General features: G+C 39.4%; 2 protein-coding genes across 10 annotated transcripts in view; one reads left to right on the top strand and one right to left on the bottom strand.

The window, feature by feature from the left end:
• The window catches only part of nt5dc1 (5'-nucleotidase domain containing 1), a 619201-nt gene that overhangs the window by 311958 nt on the left and 281323 nt on the right, over positions 1–25920 (bottom strand). The gene's annotated exons all lie outside the window — the stretch shown is intronic.
• Positions 1510–20111, top strand: LOC132400456 (collagen alpha-1(X) chain-like). 9 transcript variants are annotated; one of them, XM_059981439.1, is made up of 5 exons: positions 1511–1669; positions 6439–6578; positions 7330–7429; positions 13680–13742; positions 17229–20111. In XM_059981439.1, exons 2-5 carry the CDS (start codon positions 6567–6569, stop codon positions 19061–19063), a joined length of 2010 nt encoding a protein of 669 aa, XP_059837422.1. In that variant the 5' UTR covers positions 1511–1669; positions 6439–6566; the 3' UTR covers positions 19064–20111. The 9 variants fall into 9 exon arrangements, with proteins under 9 accessions (XP_059837427.1, XP_059837429.1, XP_059837422.1 ...); XM_059981444.1 differs by lacking the exon at positions 13680–13742 and having other exon boundaries at positions 1510–1669; XM_059981442.1 differs by lacking the exon at positions 6439–6578.

The following is a 25920-nucleotide window of genomic DNA, read 5'->3' on the forward strand; positions in this document are numbered from 1 at the left end:
AATCTGGCCTGCGAAAGGACCCCAATGCTGGTTTGCTTGTCCTTTCAGAAAACTGACGATTTTTGCAAACACAACACTAAAAGCATTTATCCAGCACCCCACGGTTCTTGCTGAAGTTAGTGCAGACATCAGAAGTATACAGTACAGTGGCATAGAGGTTACTGCGATGCACCTCAGGGGTTTAGAGCTTGGAGCTCAATTCTGGCAGCACAGTATTGTTTTCAATTCTGGTCTCCTCATTATAGGAAGGATGTGGAAGCTATGGAGAGAGTGCAGAGGAGATTTACCAGGATTTGCCTGGTTTGGAGAACAAGTCATATGAAGCAAGGTTAGCAGAGCTCAGACTTTTCTCTTTGGAGTGTAGAAGAATGAGAGGGGACTTGATAGAGATCTACAAGATTATGAGAGGCATAGATAGGGTGGATAGTCAGTACCTGTTTCCCAGGGCACCAATAGCAAACACCAGAGGACATAGGAACAAAATTAAGGGAGGGAAGTTTGGGGAGACATTACGGGTAAGTTTTTTTACACAGAGGGTTGTGAGTGCCTGAAATGACTTGCCAGGGATGGTGGTGGAGGCTAAAACATCAGGGGTATTTAAGAGCCTCTTGGACAGGCACATGGATGAAAAAAAAATGGAGGGTTATGGGGTAGTGTGGGTTTAGTACTTTTTTTTAAGGATTATATGGGTTGGCACAACATGGAGGGCTGAAGGGCCTATACTGTGCTGTAGTGTTCTATGGTAAGGAGTTTGTATGTTCTCCCTGTGACCAAGTGGGTTTCCTCTGTGTGCTCTGATTTCCTCTCACAGTCCAAAGACATACCAGTTAGTAGGTGAATTGGTCATTGTAAATTGTTCTGCGATTAGGGTAGAGTTAAATAAGTGGGTTAATGGGCAGCATGGCTGGTTGGGCCATTAAGGCTAGTTCTGCATTTGCACCTCTAAATAATTAAATAAATAAAATGAATATAAAAAGCTATTCCTCAATTGTCCCCATTAGCATCCAAACCTCTGCCCTCTTTTTCGTACTTGTCTTCATTCACCCCTTCTCCTGGATACTGATTACTCTCTGCCAAATTACCATCTGACAGTCCACTGATTTCTCAGCTGATCATGCCATTGACAATCCATCCAGATAAAGAAACTCAAATTGTAACTGTTCCTCCATGCAAGGTGATGAAAGTCTGAGGAATGCCTTATAATATCTATTTCTGTGACTTTTATGGCCCGATCCTGACCCATTGGGTGCGGCTTTAATTTTAGGAAGAATCAATTCCTTTACGTCTTTTTCTTACAAAAGTGGTTCTGCTACTATTGGAGCCTGTGACCCACATTTTGGGGGTGCGCTTTCAGGCTGATTGAGCAATCCAGCATTTATTGTCTCTGAGGGTGGCAAATAGCTTTGAGAACAAGAAGCCTGGAAATGGGGTGTGAGCCAATAATCCACTTAATTTCTCACTGATTAAAACAACTAGGAAGACAGAAATCATCAAGGCATGAGCAGAACGTGAGTGGGTGTTCAGCACCATCTACCAGGTCACTGCTGCTGGAGGAAGGTGTCTGCATGTCTCATTTGCTGCTCTCGGAGGAACAGCTCTGCATTCGAATGGCCTCCATCCCCCACAGTGTTGTTGGAGGAAGGTGCAGGAGTGCTAAATTGAACTAGAAGTGAGTTGAAATTGAATGTGCCTGGACACCTTCAATGACTTTTGTCAGCTGGTGTTTTAAATTCTGTGTGTTTTACCCCTTCTTTTTGCCATTTCTGTGCTTTATTTTTTTGCACGGGTGGGGGTGGCGGTCTGATGTTTTTCTCTGAATGGGTTCCATGGTTTTTCTTTGTTTTGTGGCTGTCCATGGGAAAATGAATCTTGGGGTTGCATACTGCCTACATGTATTTTGAACTTTGAATAAATTGATTGCAATGAGCAGCTCACCCTTTGAATAGATTATCTTTTCCAATAGCGTAGAAAGCTGGAAGTGAACGTTACGCCTTGTAATTCATGAACAGGCAGTGTGATAAAGCAAAGAAGGAATGTGTCCTCGGTTGCTAACCACACACAAACAAATTAAAAACAGTTCTTTATTGCATTCTCATTTCTGAAATCCACAATGCCATTGACGTCAGAGCCTACATTTCTGATGAGTAAAATGCATAACCAATATTGTACCACCTGTAAGGCACTGGAACTGAGGAAGAAATCGAGACATGCAAGTCTGAGGCATATGCTGTCTGTCTGAATAGTTTGATTATTATCTCTTGTTTTGCGTTAAAATGATTTAATTACTTACCGCATCTGCCCGTGACTAATAGTCATGCCGTGAATCTGGACTTGACTGAAGTTCAAGTTCAGAGTAAATTTATTACCAAAGTACATCATACCTGTATGTTACTATAAATTATATAGAGATATTTGTTTTGCAGGCATTTATAGGGAAAAAATAAAAAATACAACAGAATATTCACCAAAAATTACACTTAACCAAACAACCAATGTGCAAAAGAAGCCAAACTGCGAATAAAATAAATAATACTGAGAACATGAGTTGTAAAGAGCCTTGAAAGTGAGTTTGTAGGTTGTAGAATCAGCTCTGAGCTGTAATTCATACTGGTTCAGGAGCCTGATAGTTATCAGGAAATAACTGTTCTTGAACCTGGTGGTGTGGCACCTAAGGCATCTGTACCTCCTTCCCAATGATAGTAGTGAGAAGAGAGCAAGGTCTGGATGGTGGGACCCTTTTTCCAAGATACCTTCCTTCAGCTTTTGTACAAGCATCAACTCATACAGCTTTCCCCATTCTATGATTCGCACACATCTCCTCTCCCTTGAGGATTATTTTTCACTAATCCTGTTTGGATTATTACAAACTTGTCATCTCTGAACTAATGATCTGCTCCATCATTCTTCCCCTAATTTCAGTAAATGTTGGCTCTCATGTCCCTAGTTAATCTCTAGTCTTTTATCTCTAAAGAAGTCCATTATATGTAAGTTTCGCTTCACAAATCAATACTTGTCCTAAGGCTTTTTGTTTAATGAAATCATGTGCAATAGACATGACGCTATTGATTATTCCATTAGACACTTGATGTGTCTACAGTGCAATGCAGTGACTGAGGAAAAAGATAGAGAGGGCAGTGGTGGTGGTTAACTAGAATGGTTGATCAGATTTCTAAGATAATGTGAAGTTTTGTTTTAATAGCCCTATAGTGCCTTCCAGAAGGGAGCTATCACAAAAGGCATTTTGCTGGCAGGGTGGTGTTCGCAATGATATTTTCTATCCGCTTTCTTATCCTGGACACATGGAAAGACTGTGGTGATTGTAGACTGCACCTAATAACATTTTCTTGAACATTTATTGCAAGGAACAAAAAAACTTGCCCCCTTTATCTCATTTCAGCTAAGCTTTTCCCAACGAATTTTCTTTCCTGGTGACATTGTTGGGTATAGTCATCTTCATTATGCAAGTTCAAATCTACCAACCCCAACATGCTTTACAAACTGCTACAGCTGAAGTTTGCTGGGTCTGTTTTCAAAGTCCTAAGTGTATTGTGGACTCTCTAATCTGTGGTTATCTCCACAACACCTCCAAATTATAATCCTAATGGGTTTCCTCAGAAAAGACATGAATAAATGAGACTACAGTACAGGTGACTCAGGTTCATTTCCCACCGCTGCCTGTAAGGAGTCAGTACATTCTCCACGTGACTACATGGGTTTCTTCCAGGTGCTCTGGTTTCCTCCCACATTTCAAAGATGTACTAGTTGGTAAGTTAATTAGTCATTGTAACTTGTTCCATGATTAAACTAGGGTTAAATCAGGGGATTGCTGAGTGGTCAGAGGGCTGGAAAGGCCTATTCCACGATGTAAATAAATAAATTTAGTTTGCAATATGATAGTAAAAGAGAACAGATATAGAAACATAGAAACACAGAAAATAGGTGCAGGAGTAGGCCATTCAGCCCTTCGAGCCTGCACCGCCATTCTGTATGATCATGGCTGATCATCCAACTCAGAACCCTGTACCTGCTTTCTCTCCATATCCTCTGATCCCTTTAGCCACATGGGCCATATCTAACTTCCTCTTAAATATAGCCAATGAACCGGCCTCAACTGTTTGCTGTGGCAGAGAATTCCACAGATTCACCACTCTCTGTGTGAAGACGTTCTTTCTCATCTCGGTCCTAAAAGGCTTCCCCTTTATCCTTAAACTGTGACCCCTCGTTCTGAACTTCCCCAACATCGGAAGCAATCTTCCTGCATCTAGCCTGTCCAATCCCTTTAGAATTTTATACGTTTCAATAAGATTCCCCCTCAATCTTCTAAATTCCAGTGAGTATAAGCCTAGTCAATCCAGTCTTTCTTCATATGAAAGTCCTGCCATTCCAGGAATCAATCTGGTGAATCTTCTCTGTACTCCCTCTATGGCAAGAATGTCTTTCCTCAGATTAGGGGACCAAAATTGCACACAATACTCTAGGTGCGGTCTCACCAAGGCCTTGTACAACTGCAGTAGAACCTCCCTGCTCCTGTACTCAAATCCTTTTGCTATGAATGCCAACATACCATTTGCCTTTTTCACCGCCTGCTGTACCTACATGCCCACCTTCAATGACTGGTGTACAATGACACCCAGATCTCGTTGCATCTCCCCTTTTCCTAATCGGCCACCGTTCAGATAATAATCTGTTTTCCTGTTCTTGCAACCAAAGTGGATGTAGGTATATCATTACTGAATATGAAATTAGGTTTGAGAGGGGAAGAGTAGATTCACAGACTAAAATGTTAAATGAAGTTCAAAGGATAACAAAATAAATGTAGAGTAAACGAAGTTGATTATTAATATAAGAACAATGGGCAGTATTAATTAAAGTTCTTGGTAAATGACAAAACACATATACCTTAAAAGTAAAAAGACACATTCTGTATCACAATCAAAATATGATGTGAGATTAACAATTGATAAGAAAAAACAGGCACAAATGTAATGGAAAATGGAAAGTAAAAAGATTGAATGGAAAAATATGACATAACATGACAAAATAAGAAACAAGTGGTTCTCTATATGCATATTCAGATTCAGATTTATCACATGTGTAGTGACTACTTGAAAAACAACAATAAAATCATTTGACTTTTCTTGCAAAAATAATTGGATCAAAGATTAACATAATTGAATGAAATTCAAACAGAGATGAATGGTAAAAGCTGAGCGTAATTGGATCAAATTCAAACAAGAATGAACAGTCATGTCACCAAGCAGATGAACTGGTGATTATATTCGTATTATTTGAACCATCACCCATCACCAAGCATTGCATGCCACCCAAACCCATGTAACAAATCACACCTTAACCCAGAGTGAGGATACGCAACATAAATACAATACAGACTGACAAGTCGATACACAGCTCCTACAACATGTACTTCAAAGCCTACAGTGAAATGCATTGTTTGCTTTGATGACCAACATACCCAAGGAAGTTCTGAGGGCCGCCCGCAAGTGTCACCACACATTCCAGTGGCAACATAGCAGGCCCACCATATGTTCTTCAACACGTAGTTCTAAAGAGTGTGTTAATCATATTTGTCATCACCGAGAGTGAACATACTCTTAGACACGTGAGATCCAATAAAACAAAATCATTAGGTGATAATAGAAAAGTACATCCAATCCAAGGAAGACATATCAGAAAAATTTGATCAAGACGTGCTGTGATATTGAGAAATGTGGAGGGGTTCAATCATCACCAAGTGAGTAGCATTCATCATTTACTCAAGTCAAAAGATTGCAGGCTTGAACACCATTCTTGAGACTTGTGCACACAACAATCTTGGCTGCCATCACACAGTAATAGTGAGCAGACACTGCAATGTGGAGGTATCAGCCAATAGATGTATTTATGTCTTAGTTCCATGGATGTTGATGGAAATTAATTACAGAAACAAGAAAACTGCTGGTCAATTCCCTTGTGACTTAGAACATAGAATAGTACAGCACATTACAGGCCCTTCGGCCCACAATGTTGTGCCGACCCTCAAACCCTGCCTCCCATTTAACCCCCCAGCTCAAATTCCTCCATATACCTGTCTAGTAGTCTCTTAAACTTCACTAGTGTATCTGCCTCCATCTGACTTGTTAGTGACCATCTCTTTCTGTTTCTTGTTACACTCCTTGTTCTCACATAATCATAATTTTGTTATGGCAACCGTGCAACAAGGGAGCATGCATTGAATGGCAGCTAGTTTTGATCAAGCAGATTGGAATTTCCACATGCATAACTTATATATATTTAGATTACTATGTCTGAGACAAGCTTTAATAGATCTGTGGTAGTTCCCACTATGCTTCACAAGTATAGTTGATGTTTAAATCCAATCAAAGTATGCAAGTCATTCACAACTCAATCCAAAAAGCTATTCCACATTTGTGTCTGCAGTAAGGAGAGCAATGCCAATGAAGGCAAGGCAACTCAAAACCAAAGAAACCACAGACCTGATAAAACCTGTCAATGGGAAAAACGAAGCAGCATAATTGGTATTTCCACTTGAAAGGAGGAGCTTCTGAATGTACTGTTGTGTGAGTAAGCATTCTCTTATAAAAAGCAACATGTATAGTTTCAGAAAAGATTTCTTCATTGGACACCCCACTATTTCAAAGGATAAATTATTGGGTGACTGCACTGAATCAAGATTTTGAAGATTTTAAAATGTCGGTATGTTTATTAAACTTTAATTGTCATTCTAGTTCTATGGTACTACATTACTTATTAACAGAATAATAGGTTTCTCAAATTTAAAGTACTCTACATACCAAATACACTGAGAGACCACTGTTAAGCAATAGATAAGAGAGTCTGCAGATGCTGAAAATCCAGAGTAACACGCACTAAATGCGGAGGAGTTCAAGAGGTCAGACAGCATCTACGGAAAGGAATAAACAGTCAACATTTCAGACGAGACCCTTCTTCAGAACTGATAAAGTTCACACTTACTGAGTCTTGATGAAGGATCTCAGTCCAAAACGTTGACTGTTTATTCCTTTCCATAGATGCTGCCTAACCTGTTGATTTCCTCCAGCATTTTGTGTGTGTTAGCATAAGAACTTAAATGTTGTCATTGTTAGCAGTTTTAAAACTATGATATTAACTTTTCAAATATTGAAGAAGGAGAATGCAACAATTCACAATTCTTGCAATGTATTATTTTCTTACAGATAATTTATATCCTGCAATAGTTTTATCTTGAATACAGTGCTATTCTGGGTTTATAAATAACTACATTGGTTCACAAATTCCTTTCTATCAATATTCAAAATATCTATATTACAGATCTTAACAAAAAAGATGGCTCCAAAAGAGGCTGGTGCATATCTGTTGCTATTAACTGCTACCTTGGTCAATGGACTTGGATATCATAGATATACTAATGGTAAGTGTTTATGTTGTAGTCATTGTGAGTTTTAATAAATTAAATCATTCAAAATGACAGCTCTGTGCAGCTCTGTTGAATCTTCGGGTCTTTGTTTCTTTTCTCTGAATGATAGTTTGGGCAACTAATTTTAATTTTAATTTTCTTCCCATGAACTTTATTTTTCTATATCCTCGATGCAAGGTCCTCAGATTGCACATAGCTAAATTGAGCAGAGAAACCTTTAAAGCATCTATCTGCTGATGCACTTTTCCAGACAACATGGAATATAAAAGGGCTCAGAATGGCATATTCTGTCCCTCCTGAAACCAAACACTTCACCAACTCCTCAGACAACTAGGGTGAGACTGGGTCACTCCTGCACAAACTTGCAGCCAAGTAATTACTGGTATAACAGGCAGGCACTCTGCTTCATCCATCCATATTATAATTCCAATTGTCTTTGTAAACATAGGCAGAATGAAATGGTCGACCACCACAATTGGCAAATATCAAGCAACGGGATATTATCCTTGCAGATCAAAGCCCGTAGCAGCAACTTTCTTAAGTGGACTATGTTAATGCTGTGCAATTCTTGTGATAAGTAACTAAGAAAGTTATATAAAAATAGATTTTCTTCAGATACTTTGTCATCATATTGGCTTATTTAAACTTCAAAAGTCTGGAAGATCTTCAACAAAGCTTTACTTTTGAAATGGCAAAAGTCATTGCTAATAAACTGATGAATGTCTGATACTGAATATGATGAAAGGTCAGAGGTTGCAATAAAATCATGATAAAAGTAAAGGAAAATCTGTGTCTGCACAAATCGAGTCGTATCTATTTTTAATGTAAATTCCAATTTGAATTACGTTAGTTCAAACTCTGTGCTACAAAACTGGCATACACATGTCAGAAAAAGGTCAGCTCATTGGTGTTGAATAATGAAGAGAGCAGGTTAGGTATTAAATGGTGTTAGGTTCGATACTGTTCAAATTTAAATTAGTATGGCTCGGTCACAGAATTTGTTTTCTAATTGAAAAGTGCAACTGGATGTTTTACAGTGTTAAGCATGCCACATGGCACATGTTGTCATTGATGTACATAATCCATAGGGAGCGACTTTATTGTTGAAAAGTAACTCATCTAAGCTAAACCAAATGTATTTACATAACAGCAAATTGCACCATACTTGATAAAAAATATGTAGCTTACTGAAATCTAGTGTAAAATCAAAAAATAAATTCTGAATTGTACTTATCCTTAGGAAAGAATTATAAAAAGTATCTGAGAATTTCCGCAACTCTGGTTAAGTAGGACCAGGACAAAATTTCTATGTTACTTACACCCAATGTTCCAAGACTTAGACGAGAGGTATAATAACTTAATTTCAACACTGTTTTGGCAAAGCTTTCAAGAAATTTTATCCAAATGGCTTTAAACAATCATAATGCCACAACCGAGGAAAAAGCAAATCAAGAAAAGCAACATGTTAGTAGCACTGACACATTCCTAAACTTAAAATTATCTTTCAATTACCTCCCCAATACAAGGCATAAGCATCACAAACCATGGTCATTGCTGACTGCTCTGCATTAATAATGTGATTAATTGTGATACTCTATTTGTGGGATGTAAATTTGCCGCGTGTTTAAAGATCAAACAAAATTTATTATCAAAGTACATAAATATAACCATATACAACCCTGAGCTTCTTTTTCTTGTGGGCGTACTCAATAAATCTATAGAATAATAACCATAACAGAAACAATGAAAGACTGCCCAATGAAAGCATTCAACCTGAGTGCAGAAGACAACAAATTGTGCAATTATAAAAAGAAAGAAATAATAATAATAAATAAATAAACAATAAATTCTGAAGACAAAAGATGAAGAGTCCTTAAAAGTGAGTCCATAGTTGTGGGAACATTTCAATGATGAAGTTGAAGTTGAGTGAAGTTGATGACTGAAGGGTAATAACTGTTCCTGAACTTGGTGGTGTTGGTCCTGAGGCTCTTGTACCTTCTTCCTGATGACAGCAGTGAGAAGAGAGAATGTTCTGCATAGTAGGGTCCTTGATGATGATGCTTTACAAATCCAAGTCTTTCAGTTTTCTTTCCAAATCCAAAACATGCAGTCCTGACAAAGGGTCTCGGCCCAAAACATCGACAGTGCTTCTTCCTATAGATGCTGCCTGGCTTGCTGCGTTCCACCAGCATTTTGTGTGTGTTGCCTGCTGGTTATTTGTTTTTTATTAATGTTCCTGATAGAGTTGGGTTGCAGATGAATCATTTAGTGAGATGAACACAGTTAGATGCAAATCCTTATTGTGAACATTCTGAGTTCTATCAGGGGCAAGGTACTGAACAGATGCAAGACCATTAACAGGGGATAACGAACTGAGTATGATATTTACTTATTACAAAGTGGTAAAAATAAGAGGCACAGTTCCACCCTACTATTAACCATCATTGAAAATTAGAGTTTGGTAGTGGTTTATTATTGTCACATGTACTGGGATACAGTGAAAAGTGCTGCTTTGTTTGCAGCCATCCAAACAGAATCCACATCATTATTAAAAAGGAAAATAGATTACAAAAAATAGTATTTCAGTTGCAGAGAAAGTGTAGTACAGGAAGACACTACATTATAAGGCCCACAACAAGGTACATTGCCGGATCAAGTATTTATCTTTCAACATAGGAGAGATCTGATAGAAGTGGGATAGAAACTATCCTTACACGTGGTGGTACATGCTCTCAAATGTTTATATCTTCTGTCCGACAGGAAAGAGGGGAGGGTAGAGGAGAATGAATCAGCAGGGAGTTCGGGGTCCCAGTTTCTGTTGGCTGTTCTTTTGAATCTGCAGTACGCAAAGACAGAGCAGATGGAGGGCAGGCTGCACTTCACAATGGGCTGGGCCGCATTCAACACTCAAAAATCATAAATCAGTGCACAATAGATCAGGATCCATTTAGAACTCACAAATCACACATCAGTGGATCTCCATGGAGGGAGGAGGTTCTTGTTTCTGTTGGCTGTTTTTCTGAATCAGAAGGAACTGTAGACAGAGTGGATGGAGAACAAGCTGCAGTGCACAATGGAATGGGCCGCGTTCATAACACTCTTGGGCAGAACAGTTGCCATACCAAAGATTCAAAGTTGAGGTTATTGTCATATGCACAGGTCCAATGAAAACACTGAAGCAGCATTAGAGGCATATAGTGTCGTGTAAGCAGTTTTCATAAGAAAAACATAATTAAACATTAGCTATACACTATTTTTACAAGAAGAAAACAATTATAATAAAATTGCAAAGGATATTTTGGTGCAAGATAGTCAAGGAGTTGTTGAACTGTAGTGATAAGGGCCTGCTGGTTGATTCAAGAATTGAATGGTAGAAGGGAAGTAGCTTTTCTTAAATGTAGTGGTGTGGGACTTCAAGCTCCTGTACCTCTTGTGAAAAGATGGCATGGCCCAGATGATGGAGGTCTTTAATGATGAACACTGAGGCACTGCTTCCTGATGCTAAAAAGTTGTAAGGCATCCATATAGTGGGCTTTCTATGGTGAGTCTGTAAAAATTGTTAAGAGTCATCCAGAACATGGTAATTTTTTTTTAATCTTCTGAAGAAGTAGATGTGCCATAAACTGATACCAATAGCAAGCTGTGTCCATGCTGGACATGTTCATCAGGAACAGACACAGAGGGTATATCTTGTTTTCCCTCTGCACCTTGATAATGGGCAGCAATTACTAGGCAAAGCTGAAAGTGGGCTTTGTTTCCTGTTAAATCTTTGAAAAGTTTTAAGAAATACTTCTAGAAGCTATTAAGAGTAAAATAATATTTTGTACATAGTTAATTAAATCTTATTGTAATTATAAACCATTAAAATGTTAAAGGAACATAATTTTTAAAAAAATAATGGCCAATAATCGCTACAGAAATGAATGAAGTCATCAATCCTACATCAAGACCCAAATACTATGCAAACCTGAAACAAAAGTAATACAGGCAAATTAAAGAAACAAGAAGTTTACAAAATAATAGGTACCATATAGATATTAAAACTTACAGTGAGGCATCAGTTGCTAATAATCAGTTATTGTTAATGACCAGAAGGAAAAAAACTACCATGGCAATAATGAAACAAAATAATTGTGTTTAAAGTTCTTCTTAAGTACACACTTAATTTAAATTATAAGACCGTAAGATACAGGAGCAGAATTAGTCCACTTGACCCATCAAGTCCGTTGTGCCATTTCATCATGGCTGATCAACTTTCCCTCTCAGCCCCAATCTCCTGCTTTCTCCCCATATCCCATCATGCCCTGACTAAGCAAGAATCTATCAAACTCTGTCTTAAGTATATCTAAGGACTTGCCCTCCAAGTTGCCTGTTGCAACAAATTTTAGAGATTCGCTATTCTATGGCTAAATAATATTTCCTCATTTCTGTTCTAAATGGATGTCTCTTAATTTTGAGGTGATGTCCTCTGGTCTTAGACTCTCCCTGCCACAAGAAACATCTCCACATCCACTCTATCAAGGCCTTTATTTTTTATTATTTTGCAATATTTCTAGGAGTAATTATTCTGGCTGAATCTTATGGCATCATCCAGCTGCAATATCTTGGTTTATTTTCAACAGCTTGAGTAACAGACCTTGGCCTTTCAGCTGAGTTTCTCAAATGAAACTCTTTCCAAACAAAAGTAATGTGCTCCTATTAAGAATAAATATGATCAAACTTACTATTATAATACTATTTAGTTTGCTTTGAAAAAATCTAACATAACCAGTGTGCTTTGCAGTTATTTTAGATTAGGGAATCTAATTATTGTTAAGAAAGAATATTTTATTAGTTCCACATAATAGATTCATGAATGGCAAGTCTTTCCGCTGCTCATAATTGGTTAAATATTAACCCACGTGATCCTGACGTGGCTTAGTCAGAAGGGTGTGGTGCAGTGTTCATGGTCAATCCAGACAGTCCAGTGTAACGAATGTGGCTTTGCCAGTGGTTAAGATATCTGTGCCTGTGAACTCAATTCAACCCAAAGGCATTTTGTTTATTAAGGAGATAAAATAAAAACTAAAAAAATGTAAAACAGGTTGCGTAAGTATCATTAAAATATAAAAAGAATTGTCAATGGTAACCTTGCTTTAATTAACTAAAAACATAATTCTTATTATATACATAATATAGTCTATTGTATTTTACGTCTAACAATATATTCTTAATATCTAACTTTAACCATAAAGAGAGAAAAAAATAGAAGTCAATATTAGTTCTTCATTGCAGGTTTGAAAAGAACTGTATGTAAAATATGGGTTCATTTTTTGATTTTCTGTTTACTTTTTATTCATATACAGCTTGATTAAAATCAGCACTAAAATAATTTAGCAAGGCAGGGAAATGGCTCAAGTAATTGGGTCAAAAATGTTTTACTACAGAACTGATACCAACTTCAGCCATTGCTTCTCTGTTGTTATCTCTGCTAGTGTCCACTACCAATGAACTTTGATCAGCTCCTCTCACATGCCTCTTTTTACCCACTGTAATACTGATACATCTGACTTTAGTTTCTCCTTCTTAAATTGCAAGGTGAAGTCTATCATATTACACTCACTGTCATCTAAGGGTATCTTTACCTTAAGCTCCCTAATCAAATCCGGTCCATTTCACAACACCTAATCCAGAATAGCCTTTTCCCTAGTGGGCTCAACTACAAGCTGCTCTAACATGCTATCTTATAAGCATTCTACAAATTCTCCCTCTTGGGATCCAGCACCAACCTGATTTTCTACAATCTACCTGCATATTGAAATCCCCCATGTGTATGGTAACATTTCCCTTTTGACATATGCTTTCTGTCTCATGTTGTTATTTGTAGCCCATATTCTGGGTACTGTTTGGAGGCCCATATATAACTTCCGTCAGAAATTAAAGGTCATCAGGGAGTTAAAGTTTGAACATAAATCAAAAGTTGGCTTGGCGATCAAAAGATGTACCCTTTTTTTAATGAGTTACTAAATACAAACTTTTAATGCAACATTAGTTACATGCGAGGAGGTGAGAGAATTTTAACCATGATATTCATATTTCTTCTTCACTAGGAACATGAATGAACATAAATTATTGCAGAACTGCCAAAAGATCATTTGTGGCAATCCAGTTCTAGATATTACTTCTGTGCTTGTATGTGAACCCAAAGTAACAAATGAAAATATTCATCAAGTTCCATAGTGCTTTGTTGACTTTTCCAAAACAGGTCAACGAAGCATAGATCGAAGTTCTGAAAGTTCGGAAGAAAACCGCGTGTCTATCCCCGGAGGTGAGAAGTAGGCTTGTATTACACAGAGAATTGCATTGTCCATTAATAATTCTTAATAGAAGTAAGATTATTGTAGGGGAATAAGAAATCTAGTTTATTTACATGATGTGTTCTTGTCACATCAACTCCAATTATGCCCTTAATTTGTTAGTAAACTTTCCTATCAATTTTACTCACTTAATGACTCACTTAATTTTACTCACTTAATGACTTCCTCAGAACAATTTACTAAACAAATGTGCTGCGCCACTTATCATTGTAATGTTAGGTAAATGATTTAAAACTCCAACTTTCCAGATTTCCATTACTATCAGTTTTCTGTCATCATCTCTCGTCTCTGCAAACACATCTTTCCACAATTACCAGTTCTTCTTTTTACCATTAGATCACTAATTATAAAACACTGTCACTGAGTTCTTGGAGTCGCAAAGAAATTGTGATTTGCCCCAACTATTAAAATCGGCTACAATATTCAAAGTTCAAAGTAAATATAGAAATATAATAGAAGTTTACAAAAACCTGTACAGAAATAGACAAAATGTATCAACCAAGGTCTAAAAGAAGGTGAACTATACAACTAAAATGATAAGTCGTTACTACATTGTTCCTAGTGACAAAGTGTTAGGGGAGCATTAAAGTGGATGGTATGTTGCTGCTGAGTTATGCTTTGTTGAAACTGTTAGCTGTTAAGGTATGCTTGGATCAACATCAGCATCCTATGCTTTGTTTTGCTGTAAAACTGTTAACACTGTTAAGGTATGCTTGGATCCTGTGCTTTCTCAATGGGAGGAATTTTCTTTCAATTTGTTTCACTACTACTAGACTTCTATTCCTCAATACACTCTACCCAGTCAGAATAGGGGGACATCAATTTAAAACAGAAATGAGGAGGAGTCTCTTGAGCCAGAGGGTAATGAATTTGTGGAATTCATTGTCACAGATGGCTGTGGAGGCCAAGACTTTGGATTATATTTAAGGCAACATTTGATAGGTTCTTGATTAGCTAAGGTTATGGGGAAAAAGCACGATAAAGGGGTTGAGAGTAATAATAAGTCAGCCATGATGGAATGGCAGAGCAGACTCAATGGGCCAAATGGCCTAATTCTGCTCTTAAGATCAATACTCTATGTACTTATGGATCACTTGATACCCACAGCAACTAAAAAGTATAGTGAAACATGAAATCTGAAGTAAAAACACAAGATTCTAGAGATACCTGCCATAAATCTCCAGCAATTTCTGTTTTTGTTATGTCATGTAGCTTTAGCCTAGTGACAGTCTGAACAAGACAGAGAAATAACAGGACACAGAAACTCAAATGTACTGACAGCTTCATCTAAAAAGCAAAGCAAGCCAACTGGAGCTCATTTTGACATCAAAAATCAGAGTTGAAATTTTCTCATTTGGATGGCACTCAGAGCAAGAGTAAGATTTCAGGTCTCAATATCGCAACAAGACTATGAAATCTTTGAAGGGGGTGCGAAGTAATTTACCAGGATGATAACAGAACTTGAAGATTTTCCACTGTCAAGAAGACCGAGCAGACTGAGGCACACTTCTCTGAAGAAGACAAAAGGTAAAACCAACCTGGTACAGATCCATAACATAATGAAACGGTTTAACTGGGTAAACTTGGAGAAGTTTGCCAACAGTTGCAGCCATCAGTTCCTGGACTTCTGGCCAGATGCATAGACTATTAATCAGGGAGAGCTAAACAAGTAGTTATGCATCATGCTGTGGCCTTTTTCTGTGCTGTTGCAACAACTTAACTACTAGCACTATATCATAGGCAGAGGTGGGGAAAGTGATCACAATGATGAACAAAAGGGAATAAAAATTTCTAAACACAAAGAGATTCTGCAGATAGTGAAAATATTGAGCAACACACACAAAATGCTTGAGGAATTCAGCAAGTCAGGCAGCATCCATGCAGGGGAATGAATAGTCAACGTTTCAGGCCGACACCATTCATCAGGATTCTATTCTAGCATGGGGCAGAAAATTACATCTATGGACTGCTGTAAATTTTCAATCAACTAAGTATTTATTAGACTTTGTCACAGGTGTTATACAGGTAATAATGAAGGCAATTTCTGCAGAGCCAAGTTTCTAAAAACAGTCATGTTGTCGTGATGAGATACATTGAAATTTGAGGTATAATTATTGCCCAGGATATCCTTTGGTTCATTCTGAAAAAGAACAATGGATCTTTTCTTCCCCAAAGACACAGCCTGACCTGTTGAATTCCCCTGGCTTTTTGTGCTTGCTGCTAAAGATGAACCGGATCTCTGTATAATATCATGGTTAAATGAAGCCACCTCTGACATTCTGGTAATCCCACAGCACCACAGTGAAATGTCGGCCTATATATCCACGCCCAAGTATCTGGACTGGAAGTTGGCCTCATAAGGGGAAGGGATACAAACCTGGCATTAATATACAATTCCTTCTACGTATATAAACCTGGGAAAGTAGAACTTCTAAATTATTAAAACCAAATCTGTTACAAGAATTTGTGTAACAGCAGAATAACTGTCTCAAGTTCTTCCAATAAACTTACTCATACTCCATTATTTTTTATAAAGCTGCTAAATATCTGCTTCTTTACTGGTATAGCTCATGCTAATAAGTTACTAACTTTTGTAAATATGTAAGAAAGAAAAATCATCATAAGCCTCACATTTCTGTGCATTTCTATTCATTTCTTGAAATAGACCTTACGGTCATAAGATACAGGAGCAGAATGAGGCCATTTGGCCCAACACTTCCACTCCGCCATCTCATCACGGCTGGTCCATCTCTCTCTCAGCCCCAATCTCCAGCCTTCTCCCCATATTCATTCATGCCCTGACTAATCAAGAATCTATCAACCTCTGCCTTAAATATATCCAACGACCTGGCCTCTACAGCTGACGGTGGCAACAAATGCCACAGATACCCCACTGATTGGCTAAAGAAGTTCCTCTTCATCTCTATTCTAAATTGACATCCCTCTATTTTGAGGCTGTGTTCTCTGGTCTTAGACTCCCCCACCATAGGAACCATCCTCTCCAAATCTACTCTATTAAGGAGTTTCAACATTTAATAAGACCCCCTTCATCCCTCTGGATTCCACTGATAAGTTTTGTGAACCTCCTTTGAACACTCTTTAATGTCAGCACATCCTTTCTTAAATAAGGGGCCCAAAACTGCTCACAATACTTCAAATGAGGCCTCACCAGCGTCTTATAAAGCCTTAACATTACATCCTTGCTTCTACATTCTCAAAGGTTCAAAGTAAATTTTATCATCATAGGACAATAAGATCACCACATCCAATCCTGAGATTCTTTATCCCGCAGGCATACTCAGCAAATCTATGTAATCCTCTAAAATGTACATCCTTAAAAAGGGTAATATTGAAATCAGTACAACCCTTATAATGTAGCAATATAAATATAGTCAATACCATAATCTAAACTAGATCTCTTCATTTTGTATTAACAGTGAGATGGCATCGAGGACCACAAGGTCCACGAGGATACCCTGGTCCACCAGGTCCACCAGGATACCCAGGAAAACCAGGTGCTGGAATTCAAGGTCCGCCAGGCCCAACAGGGCAGCCAGGCCCACAGGGGCTGCCAGGCATAGGGAAGCAGGGTGCTCCAGGACCACCAGGAAAGACAGGTGAAAGAGGCGACCAGGGACCAAAAGGCAACTTGGGATCTCCTGGCATGCAAGGACAGAAAGGTTCACCAGGTCCAAGAGGATTTCCAGGGCCAAATGGATTGTCCATTCCTGGTAAACCAGGCGCGCCCGGGCCATCAGGTGCTACAGGACCAATAGGTCCACCTGGTGAGAAAGGAGAACCAGGGAACCCTGGTCCAATTGGTGAAAAGGGAGAAAGAGGAGTTGGAATACCGGGCCGTGCAGGTGAAAGGGGTCCTCCTGGACCACCAGGACCACAAGGAATTCGTGGTGAAACAGGATATGGAAAACCAGGAGTGACAGGCCTTCCTGGAAAGCCAGGAGAGAAAGGTGAAAAAGGCTCACCAGGTTCACCTGGATTTTCAGGTGCACCAGGTCAAAAAGGGCCCCCTGGGTTACCTGGACCACCAGGTATTGGAAAGTCTGGAGAAGATGGTAGACCAGGGTTACCAGGACCTCCTGGACCTGATGGTCCACCTGGTGCCCAAGGTGTACCCGGTGAACCTGGACTTCCAGGTTTTGGGAGACCGGGTCCACCAGGACCTAAAGGGGACCCAGGTACTCCAGGCCCTGCCGGATATCCTGGAGAGAAAGGCGAGAAAGGTGTCGCGGGTAATCCTGGAGCCTCTGGACTTTTAGGACCATCTGGTCCACCTGGGCCTGAAGGTCTACAAGGTGCACCCGGTCCACCTGGAGCACCAGGAGCTAAAGGGGCACAGGGCTCAGCAGGCGCTCAAGGTTATCAGGGACCAAAGGGTGAGATGGGTCCAGGGGGTGCCCCAGGCAAGTCAGGAATTCCAGGAGAACCTGGTCTGCCAGGACCTGAAGGTCCAATGGGACCACCTGGCCAAAAGGGTGCCATTGGACCCATTGGCCCACCTGGAAAAACAGGTGAACCTGGTGCTCAAGGTCTTCCAGGGCCACCAGGATTTGCCGGTGAGGTTGGAATGGATGGGCCCCCTGGACCTCCTGGTTCAAGAGGCCCTCCTGGTTACCAAGGACCACCAGGATTCCCTGGTGAAAAAGGAGATCCAGGACCTCCAGGGCCACCAGGACTACCAGGTCTTTCTGCTGGCTTCCTTGAAAAGTTACCTGAAGGAGCACCTGGTCCTCCAGGTCCAGAAGGTCCTCCAGGTCCACCTGGCCCACCTGGTCCACCTGGGCCTCCGGGGGAAAGTGCACAAACAGGAAAGTATGGGGGCTACAATGGCTTCACAGAAGCAGGTGGGGCAAATTCATATCCAGCTTTTACAGCCATCCTTTCAGAATCCTACCCAGCAACACGACAACCAATAGTATTTGATAAAATATTAGCCAATCAAAACAATGACTATGATCCAACAACTGGAATATTTACGTGTAAAACGCCAGGTATCTATCAATTCACTTACCATTTACAAGTCAAAGGAGGAAATGTTTGGGTTGGACTGTTCAAAAATCATGAACCCATAATGTACACATATGACGACTATACAGAGGGTTACGTTGATCAAGCCTCAGGGAGTTCTATAATACATTTACGTGAAAATGACCAAGTTTATGTTGAGTTACCTTCAGTTGAGTCCAATGGCTTATATTCATCTGATTATATGCATTCATCCTTCTCGGGATTTTTAATTAGTCAAACTATTTGATGCATGTCAATTATACTGGCAACTTTCCTGGTCGCCCACATCACCTACAAACATCCCAACCCCCACTGCAGCAATGAGTAGTTTCTACATGTTTGTGGAATGCTGCCAATTCACACAGAATACTTTTCAAAAAAGCTTCACAACTAAAATGTTCTGGGTGGCTTGCTGGATGGAGCCTGTGGGTGAACATTTCCCAACCCTCTTCTATCCAAGGTGAGCTAATGCTGAAACTCCTTTCCACAGCGCTTTATGAAACTGCCCCATTACTGTCTGTGGCTAAATGACAATTAGACTTTTCACTATGATCTTTAAAGTTCAGGGAAAATATATCACTAAATTCATATCTATTGCCCACTGTTTCAAAGGAGAATTACTGCCATTCAGTCAACACCACCCTAGCAAAGAAAGACAGCAGAGAATTGATGTAATTTCAAATGTCTTAGTTAAAAATGTTTCTTACAGAATTTATCACAGTCAATCACATAATGGCTCACTGATCAATGATTATTTTCATCCATAACCCTTCAGATAGAACATACAGGGTCTTTCCAAATATTTACAACATGCAACCATTCCTCCTGGCAGCAAGAGAACCCAGAGTGTTACAATGAATTAGGTTTCAAGCAGCAAGTGCACATGTTTTGAAATAAGCTGACAAAGAAGTTTGACTTTGCTATGTTAAACTGAAGTATCACAATAGATCCTCATTTTTTAAAAAAGCTAGTACTTTAGTATTTTCCACACAGAACGACTCAAAACCAATCTATTCAACGCCAATTATTATTTAAAGGTTTGTCAAATTCTTAATTTACAAATGAATTATTCCAGAATTAAATCACAGGGAGGTGCTATGGATAATAGAAACCCATTTATAACTATAACAGGACTCAGCTGACAATATTGTACAGAAAACAAGTATGTTGAACATTTTTTATAAACCCAAGGGCTTACTACCAAAAAAATAAAAACTGTATTGAAATGCATTAATAGTCACAAAGCATTTTATTATTTCAAAATATGCATAAAAATAAAACTGTTTATGATGTTACTCTGAATTCGGCTTGCTTCTATTCATCGAGAATTACACAGAATTTGGCCATGCTGAGCCACATATTGGCAAGATGGGTACATGGCTTCTGAGAAAGTATGGGGGAAGTTAAGTAGAGGTGGAGGGTAGAGATGAACATTTCGATGACTTGCATTGAGCAGGTAGGAATGGATGAGCCTGCTGGTGGAGCTCACCTGCTCTCAGGGGTTCCCAACCTGAGGTCCACAGATCACTTGGTTAATGGTAGGGGCCCATGGCATAAAAGAGGTTGGAAATCACTGCTTTAGATGACATTGGTCACTTGCAAGGTCCTCTACTCAGTAGAGTCTACTGCACTGTGCTCAGCAGCTCCTGTGATTACTTTTTACCATTTGGTTGAAGAAGCTTCATTTTCCAAGAAGAGGAACAAACTAATAAAGCTCAGTCTAAAACAAGACAATGTCCAAAAACAACCTAACTAACTAAAGGAAATGAAGCTTTACAAAGTGAATTTACCAGAGTAAAGGCATTCATCTAGATGTCATCAGGTGTTATATGATAAGATAAAATGTTATTTATCTCAAAAGAAATTATTGTTGCAATAAATAATCTCAATTATTTATTGAGATACACTGTGGAACAGACCCTCTGGCCCTTCAAGACGTGCTGTCCAGCAATCCCCTAATTTAATCCTAGCCTAATCATGGGGCAATTTACAATGACCAATTGACCTGCCAACTGGTACGTCTTTGGATTGTGGGAGGAAACCAGAGGACCAGAGGAAACCCATGCAGTCAGGGGGAGAATGTACAAAGTGATGTTTTTGAAAATATTTTAGATATTCAATTGGTTTTTGAAAGATCAGTTGTATTTGACACATGTACATTGAAACTTCGGAACATACAGTGAAATGTATTGTTTGTGTTAAATCAAATAAGCAAAGATTGTAAGGGGACAGCCCACAATAGCATGCCCCCAACTTACTAAATCTAATCATAACATCTTTGGAATGTGGGATCAAACTGCAGCACCTGGAAGAAACCCACATGGTCAAGTGGAGAATGAGCAGACTTCACAGACAGTAGTGGGAATCAGTGATCACTAACACTGTAAAGCAATGCACTAACTACTACACAACTGTGCTGCTCTTAGATGTTTGATTATTTCTGATCAACAAATAAATTATGCACCATGACACTATGCACAAGGATTGGTCAGGAACATCACGATTCAAACCATTTTCACTTTGTTAATTTTCACCTTGTGCAGTACCTCACTAAATGCCCATGTGAACTCCATAAGAATGTTCTCAAATATTTAAAAACTTCATATGCTGGAAACATGTAACACAAGCAGGAAGCGGTCACACAGCTGGTCAGGGGAGAGAAAGGGAGTTAACATTTCAGGCCAAAGACGTTTCAGTTGAACTGGGAGGGGAGAAAACCAAGCTAGTTTCTAAGTTACAGAAAGCATGAGGAAGAAGTGAATATATCGGATAATGTAAGGCCAGGATTACACTGGATATTAGTGGTACACAAAATCCTCCAGCTAATGAGACAATGGAGGTAAGAATAAAAACACAAAATGCTGGCAGAACACAGCAGGCCAACCAGCATCTATGGGAAGAGATAGTGACGACGTTTCGGGCCAAAACCCTTCATCAGGAGTGAAGTAACATGGGATGGTCGAGGGAGGATTAAGAATTGGGGGGAGGGATGAAGTAGAGAGCTGAGAAGTGATAGGCTGGAGGGAAATGGGCTGGGGGAAGGTGGAGAATTATGGGAAATAAAAGAGAAAGAAAGGTAGGACTGGGGGTAGATTATAGTAAGGGGGGAAAAGAGAGAGAAAGAGAACCAGACTAAAATTATAGATAGGGATGGGGTAAGGGTATCAATGGAGTTCTGTGAGTTGAATGTTCATGCTGGCAGGTAGGAGGCTACCTAGGCGGGAGATAAGGTATTGCTCCATTGACCTGCGTGTGGCCTCATCTTGACGGTAGAGGAGGCCATGGACAGACATACCGGAGTGGGAGTGGTCTGTGGAATTGAAGTGTGTGGCCACAGGGAGATCTGCTGGAGGTAAGAAACACATTTTCTAGTAATTCATCAACAAGATGACCTCTTTTACAGCTTAAATCTAGTTACCCTAAATTCCCTTTGTACTGTCCATCCTTCACTCTCACTGCAACTTACAACTAACTCAATTTTTCTCTGTCCCAATTCAAAAGGGTCGTCAACCTGAAGTATTATCTACTTCTCTCTTCACTAATGCTTACAACCTGCTGTTTCTAGCCTTTCATGCTCAGACATACTGTATCTGCACCTCCATGCTCTAATTTAACTCAGATTAGTCTGACATTACTACCTTTAAAGTCAATTCATGTTACCTTGCATCAGCTCATATTTATTCAAGTACATAGTTATTATTCCTCAACCATCAGGCTTTTGAACCAGGTGGGATAATTTCACTAAATCCAACACTGAACTGTTCCCACAACCTATGGACTCACTTTCATGGATTCTTCATCTCATGTTCTCAATATTTATTGCTTATTTATGTATTATTATTATTTTGCTCGATATTTTTATCTTAATATTTAATTATTGGTTGTGATTGATTAATTGATTGAGATGCAGCATGAATAGGCTCAATTGGCCCTTTGAGCCACAACACCGAGAAACCCACCTATTAACCCTCATTGAGCATTAACCCTAGCCTAATCAGGGGGAACTTACAATGACCAACTAACCTACCAACCAGCACATCTTTGAACTGTGGCACCTGGGTGAAACCCAAACAATCATGTGGAGAAAGTACAAACTCCTTTGAGACAACATTGGGAATTGAACCCAGGTCATTGGTACTGTAAAGCGTTGTGCTAACCGGTACGCTAACATGCTGTCTTTTGCACACCTCGTTGAACACCCAATTTGGCACAGGTTTTATTGATTCTATTATGGTTATTTTTCTATTATAGATTTACTGTGAATGTCCACAAGAAAATGAATCACAAGGTTGTATATGGTGACATACATGTGCTTTGATAATAAATTTACTTTGATCTTTGAAGAACTCAAGCACTTTCCTCCTGAAAACAGATTCCAAGCATCTTCCTGGAACTAACAAAACTGAAAGATATACATAGAAACATAGAAAATAGGTGCAGGTGTAGGCCATTCAGCCCTTCGAGCCTGCACCACCATTCAGTATGATCATGACTGATCATCCAACTCAGAACCCATTACCTGCTTTCTCTCCATAGCCCCTGATCCCTTTAGCCACAAGGGCTGTATCTAACTCCCTCTTAAATATAGCCAATGAACCGGCCTCAACTGTTTCCTGTGGCAGAGAATTCCACAGATTCACCACGCTCTGTGTGAAGAAGTTTTTCCTCATCTCGGTCCTAAAAGGCTTCCCCTTTATCCTTAAACTGTGACCCCTGATTCTGGACTCCCCCAACATTGGAAACAATCTTCCTGCATCTAGCCTGTCCAATCCCTTTAGAATTTTATACGTTTCAATAAGACCCCCCCCCCCTTCAATCTTCTAAATTCCAGCGAGTATAAGCCTAGATACAAGAGAAAATCTGCAATGCTATAAAACCAAGCAACACACACAAAATGCTGGAGGCACTCAGCAGGCCAGGCAGTATCTATGGAAAAAAGTACAGTCGGTGTTTCAGGCCGAGACCCTTCAGCAGGACTTCATAGGGTCTCCGCTCAAAACATTAACGAAACTGAAAGATAGATAGTTCCGCCTTCATTTTACCTTAAAATTAAAAAACTGCATTAACTTTTTTGTCAAATCAACAAGCATTAATCTCATGAACGTTTAAAAAAAAAACAGAAAATTACAGACTAAGCATCTGCAATGTCATTTCTACTACCCTAAGGTGCAAGCAATCAGATCTTGGATATTTGTCTCCCTTATATCCCATTACTACATCAAACACCATTTTGTGCCTTTAGCCTCCTTGTGCAACTGGTGCAATCCTGTTCCACTGTGTAAAAGTTATGCATGTAATATATCAAACATTTTCTTTTATAGAATATGGTATTGAATACTACTTTGACACAATTGGTTCACATTACCCTAGCTCTCCTCATATCTATGAAAACTTTTAATATAGGCTTTCAGAACTATTGTAAACTTGCTCACTTCACTCTAGTTCCTTTTTCTGTGTCCCTCTTTTTCTGTATTGATAGGAAAATAGATCAGCCATGATGAAATGGCCGAGCAGATTCGATTGACAAAAAGGCCGAATTCTGTTCCTATTTCTCTTCACTTCATGTACAGGTAGTGGCAATGGAAATTGGAATGAGGTAATAGTTAGAAGGTTAAAATGACAGCACAAAATCAAAATCATTGGTACAAGAGCACTGTGGTTAGATGAATGAACTGTTTTTCAGTGACTTGGAATATTAATGCAAATCAAGTTCAAAACCCACCAAAACAACTACGAGATTCAAAGTCAAGTAACAATGTAAGTATTGAATGAAAAGTTGGTTCTTTATAGACAGTAGGTGCAGGAGTAGGCCATTTGGCCCTTTGAGCCAGCACCGCCATTCAATGTGATCATGGCTGATCATCTACAATCAGTACCCCATTCCTGCCTTCTCCCCATATCCCTGTTGATGATGTCATCCTTTCAATGATGACAAAAATGATCATAACATCCATTTGGTTTACAAATTCCCTACAGGGAAAAAAACCTGCTGCTCTCCGTGTGACACCAGATCAACACTGGCATGGCTGTTTTTTAATGGCCCTTTGAAATGGCCAAGCCAGACACAGAAGTCAAAGGATATATTGGAATGGGAAAAGAACATTGGCCTTGCTGCAATCACTCAAGAAAAAGAAATTAAAAACAAAGTCAGCATATGATTAACCCACTATATCATAGGAGGGTGCCACAGTAGTGTAGCATTTGTTGAGTGCCATCAACCTTACGACAACCCCATGGATAGTGTAGTTGTCCACAGGGTTTTTGTGGCAAGATACGGAAGTAAATGGCCAGGCCTTTCTTCCATGGAGATACTGCCTGAGGTTAGGACCCACCCCGATTCAAACACAGGCCCATCTACCCCAAAGCCCTGATGCTGCTACACCACTGGGCGGCCCAAGCGTACCAGTTAGTGTGATGCTATTACAACGGAATTCAGAGTTCAATTCTGATGCCAGCTGTAAAAAATCTTCACCGGGTGCTCTGTTTCCTCCCACATTCCAGAGACCCACCACTTTGTAGGTTAATTGTAAATTGTCCAGTGACTAGGCTAATGTTAAAATGTGGGGCATTGGGCAGTGTGGCCCATTGGACTGGAAGGGCCTGTTCCACATTGCATCTTTAAATAAAATGACATAAAAATACATCAGACTGTGCAGAAACAGAATATTGGTAAATATGTTTGACTTCAATTGAAAAAAGGTATGAATATGGTTTACCACAACTCACTGCTAAATCTCTTGGTATGCATGAATGGCTAGCGACTCTTCAAAGTTAAGAATTTAAAATCTGAAATCACAATACATATAGATTTTAAAAATGCTATATTGCCAAGGGAGATAGTTGAGTGTGTTTAAAGAGCCAGTCAGTTAGTTTAGTGGTTTAAGATGAAAGGCTAATGTTGCATTCTAATGCCAACAGGTGGGAGATCATAAATTTTGGAGCTAAACCAGTGATACAGAAGACACTCAATGGAAAAATTCTACAGGATGTAAATCAGCTGGAACATCTAAAAAACTTCAAATGAATAAGACCATAAAATACAGGAGCAGAAGTAGGCCATTCAGCCCACCGAGTCTGCTGTGCCATTCAATCATGGACTGATCC

This window comes from Hypanus sabinus, chromosome 10 (assembly GCF_030144855.1).
Source record: "Hypanus sabinus isolate sHypSab1 chromosome 10, sHypSab1.hap1, whole genome shotgun sequence".
Lineage (NCBI taxonomy): Eukaryota > Metazoa > Chordata > Chondrichthyes > Myliobatiformes > Dasyatidae > Hypanus > Hypanus sabinus.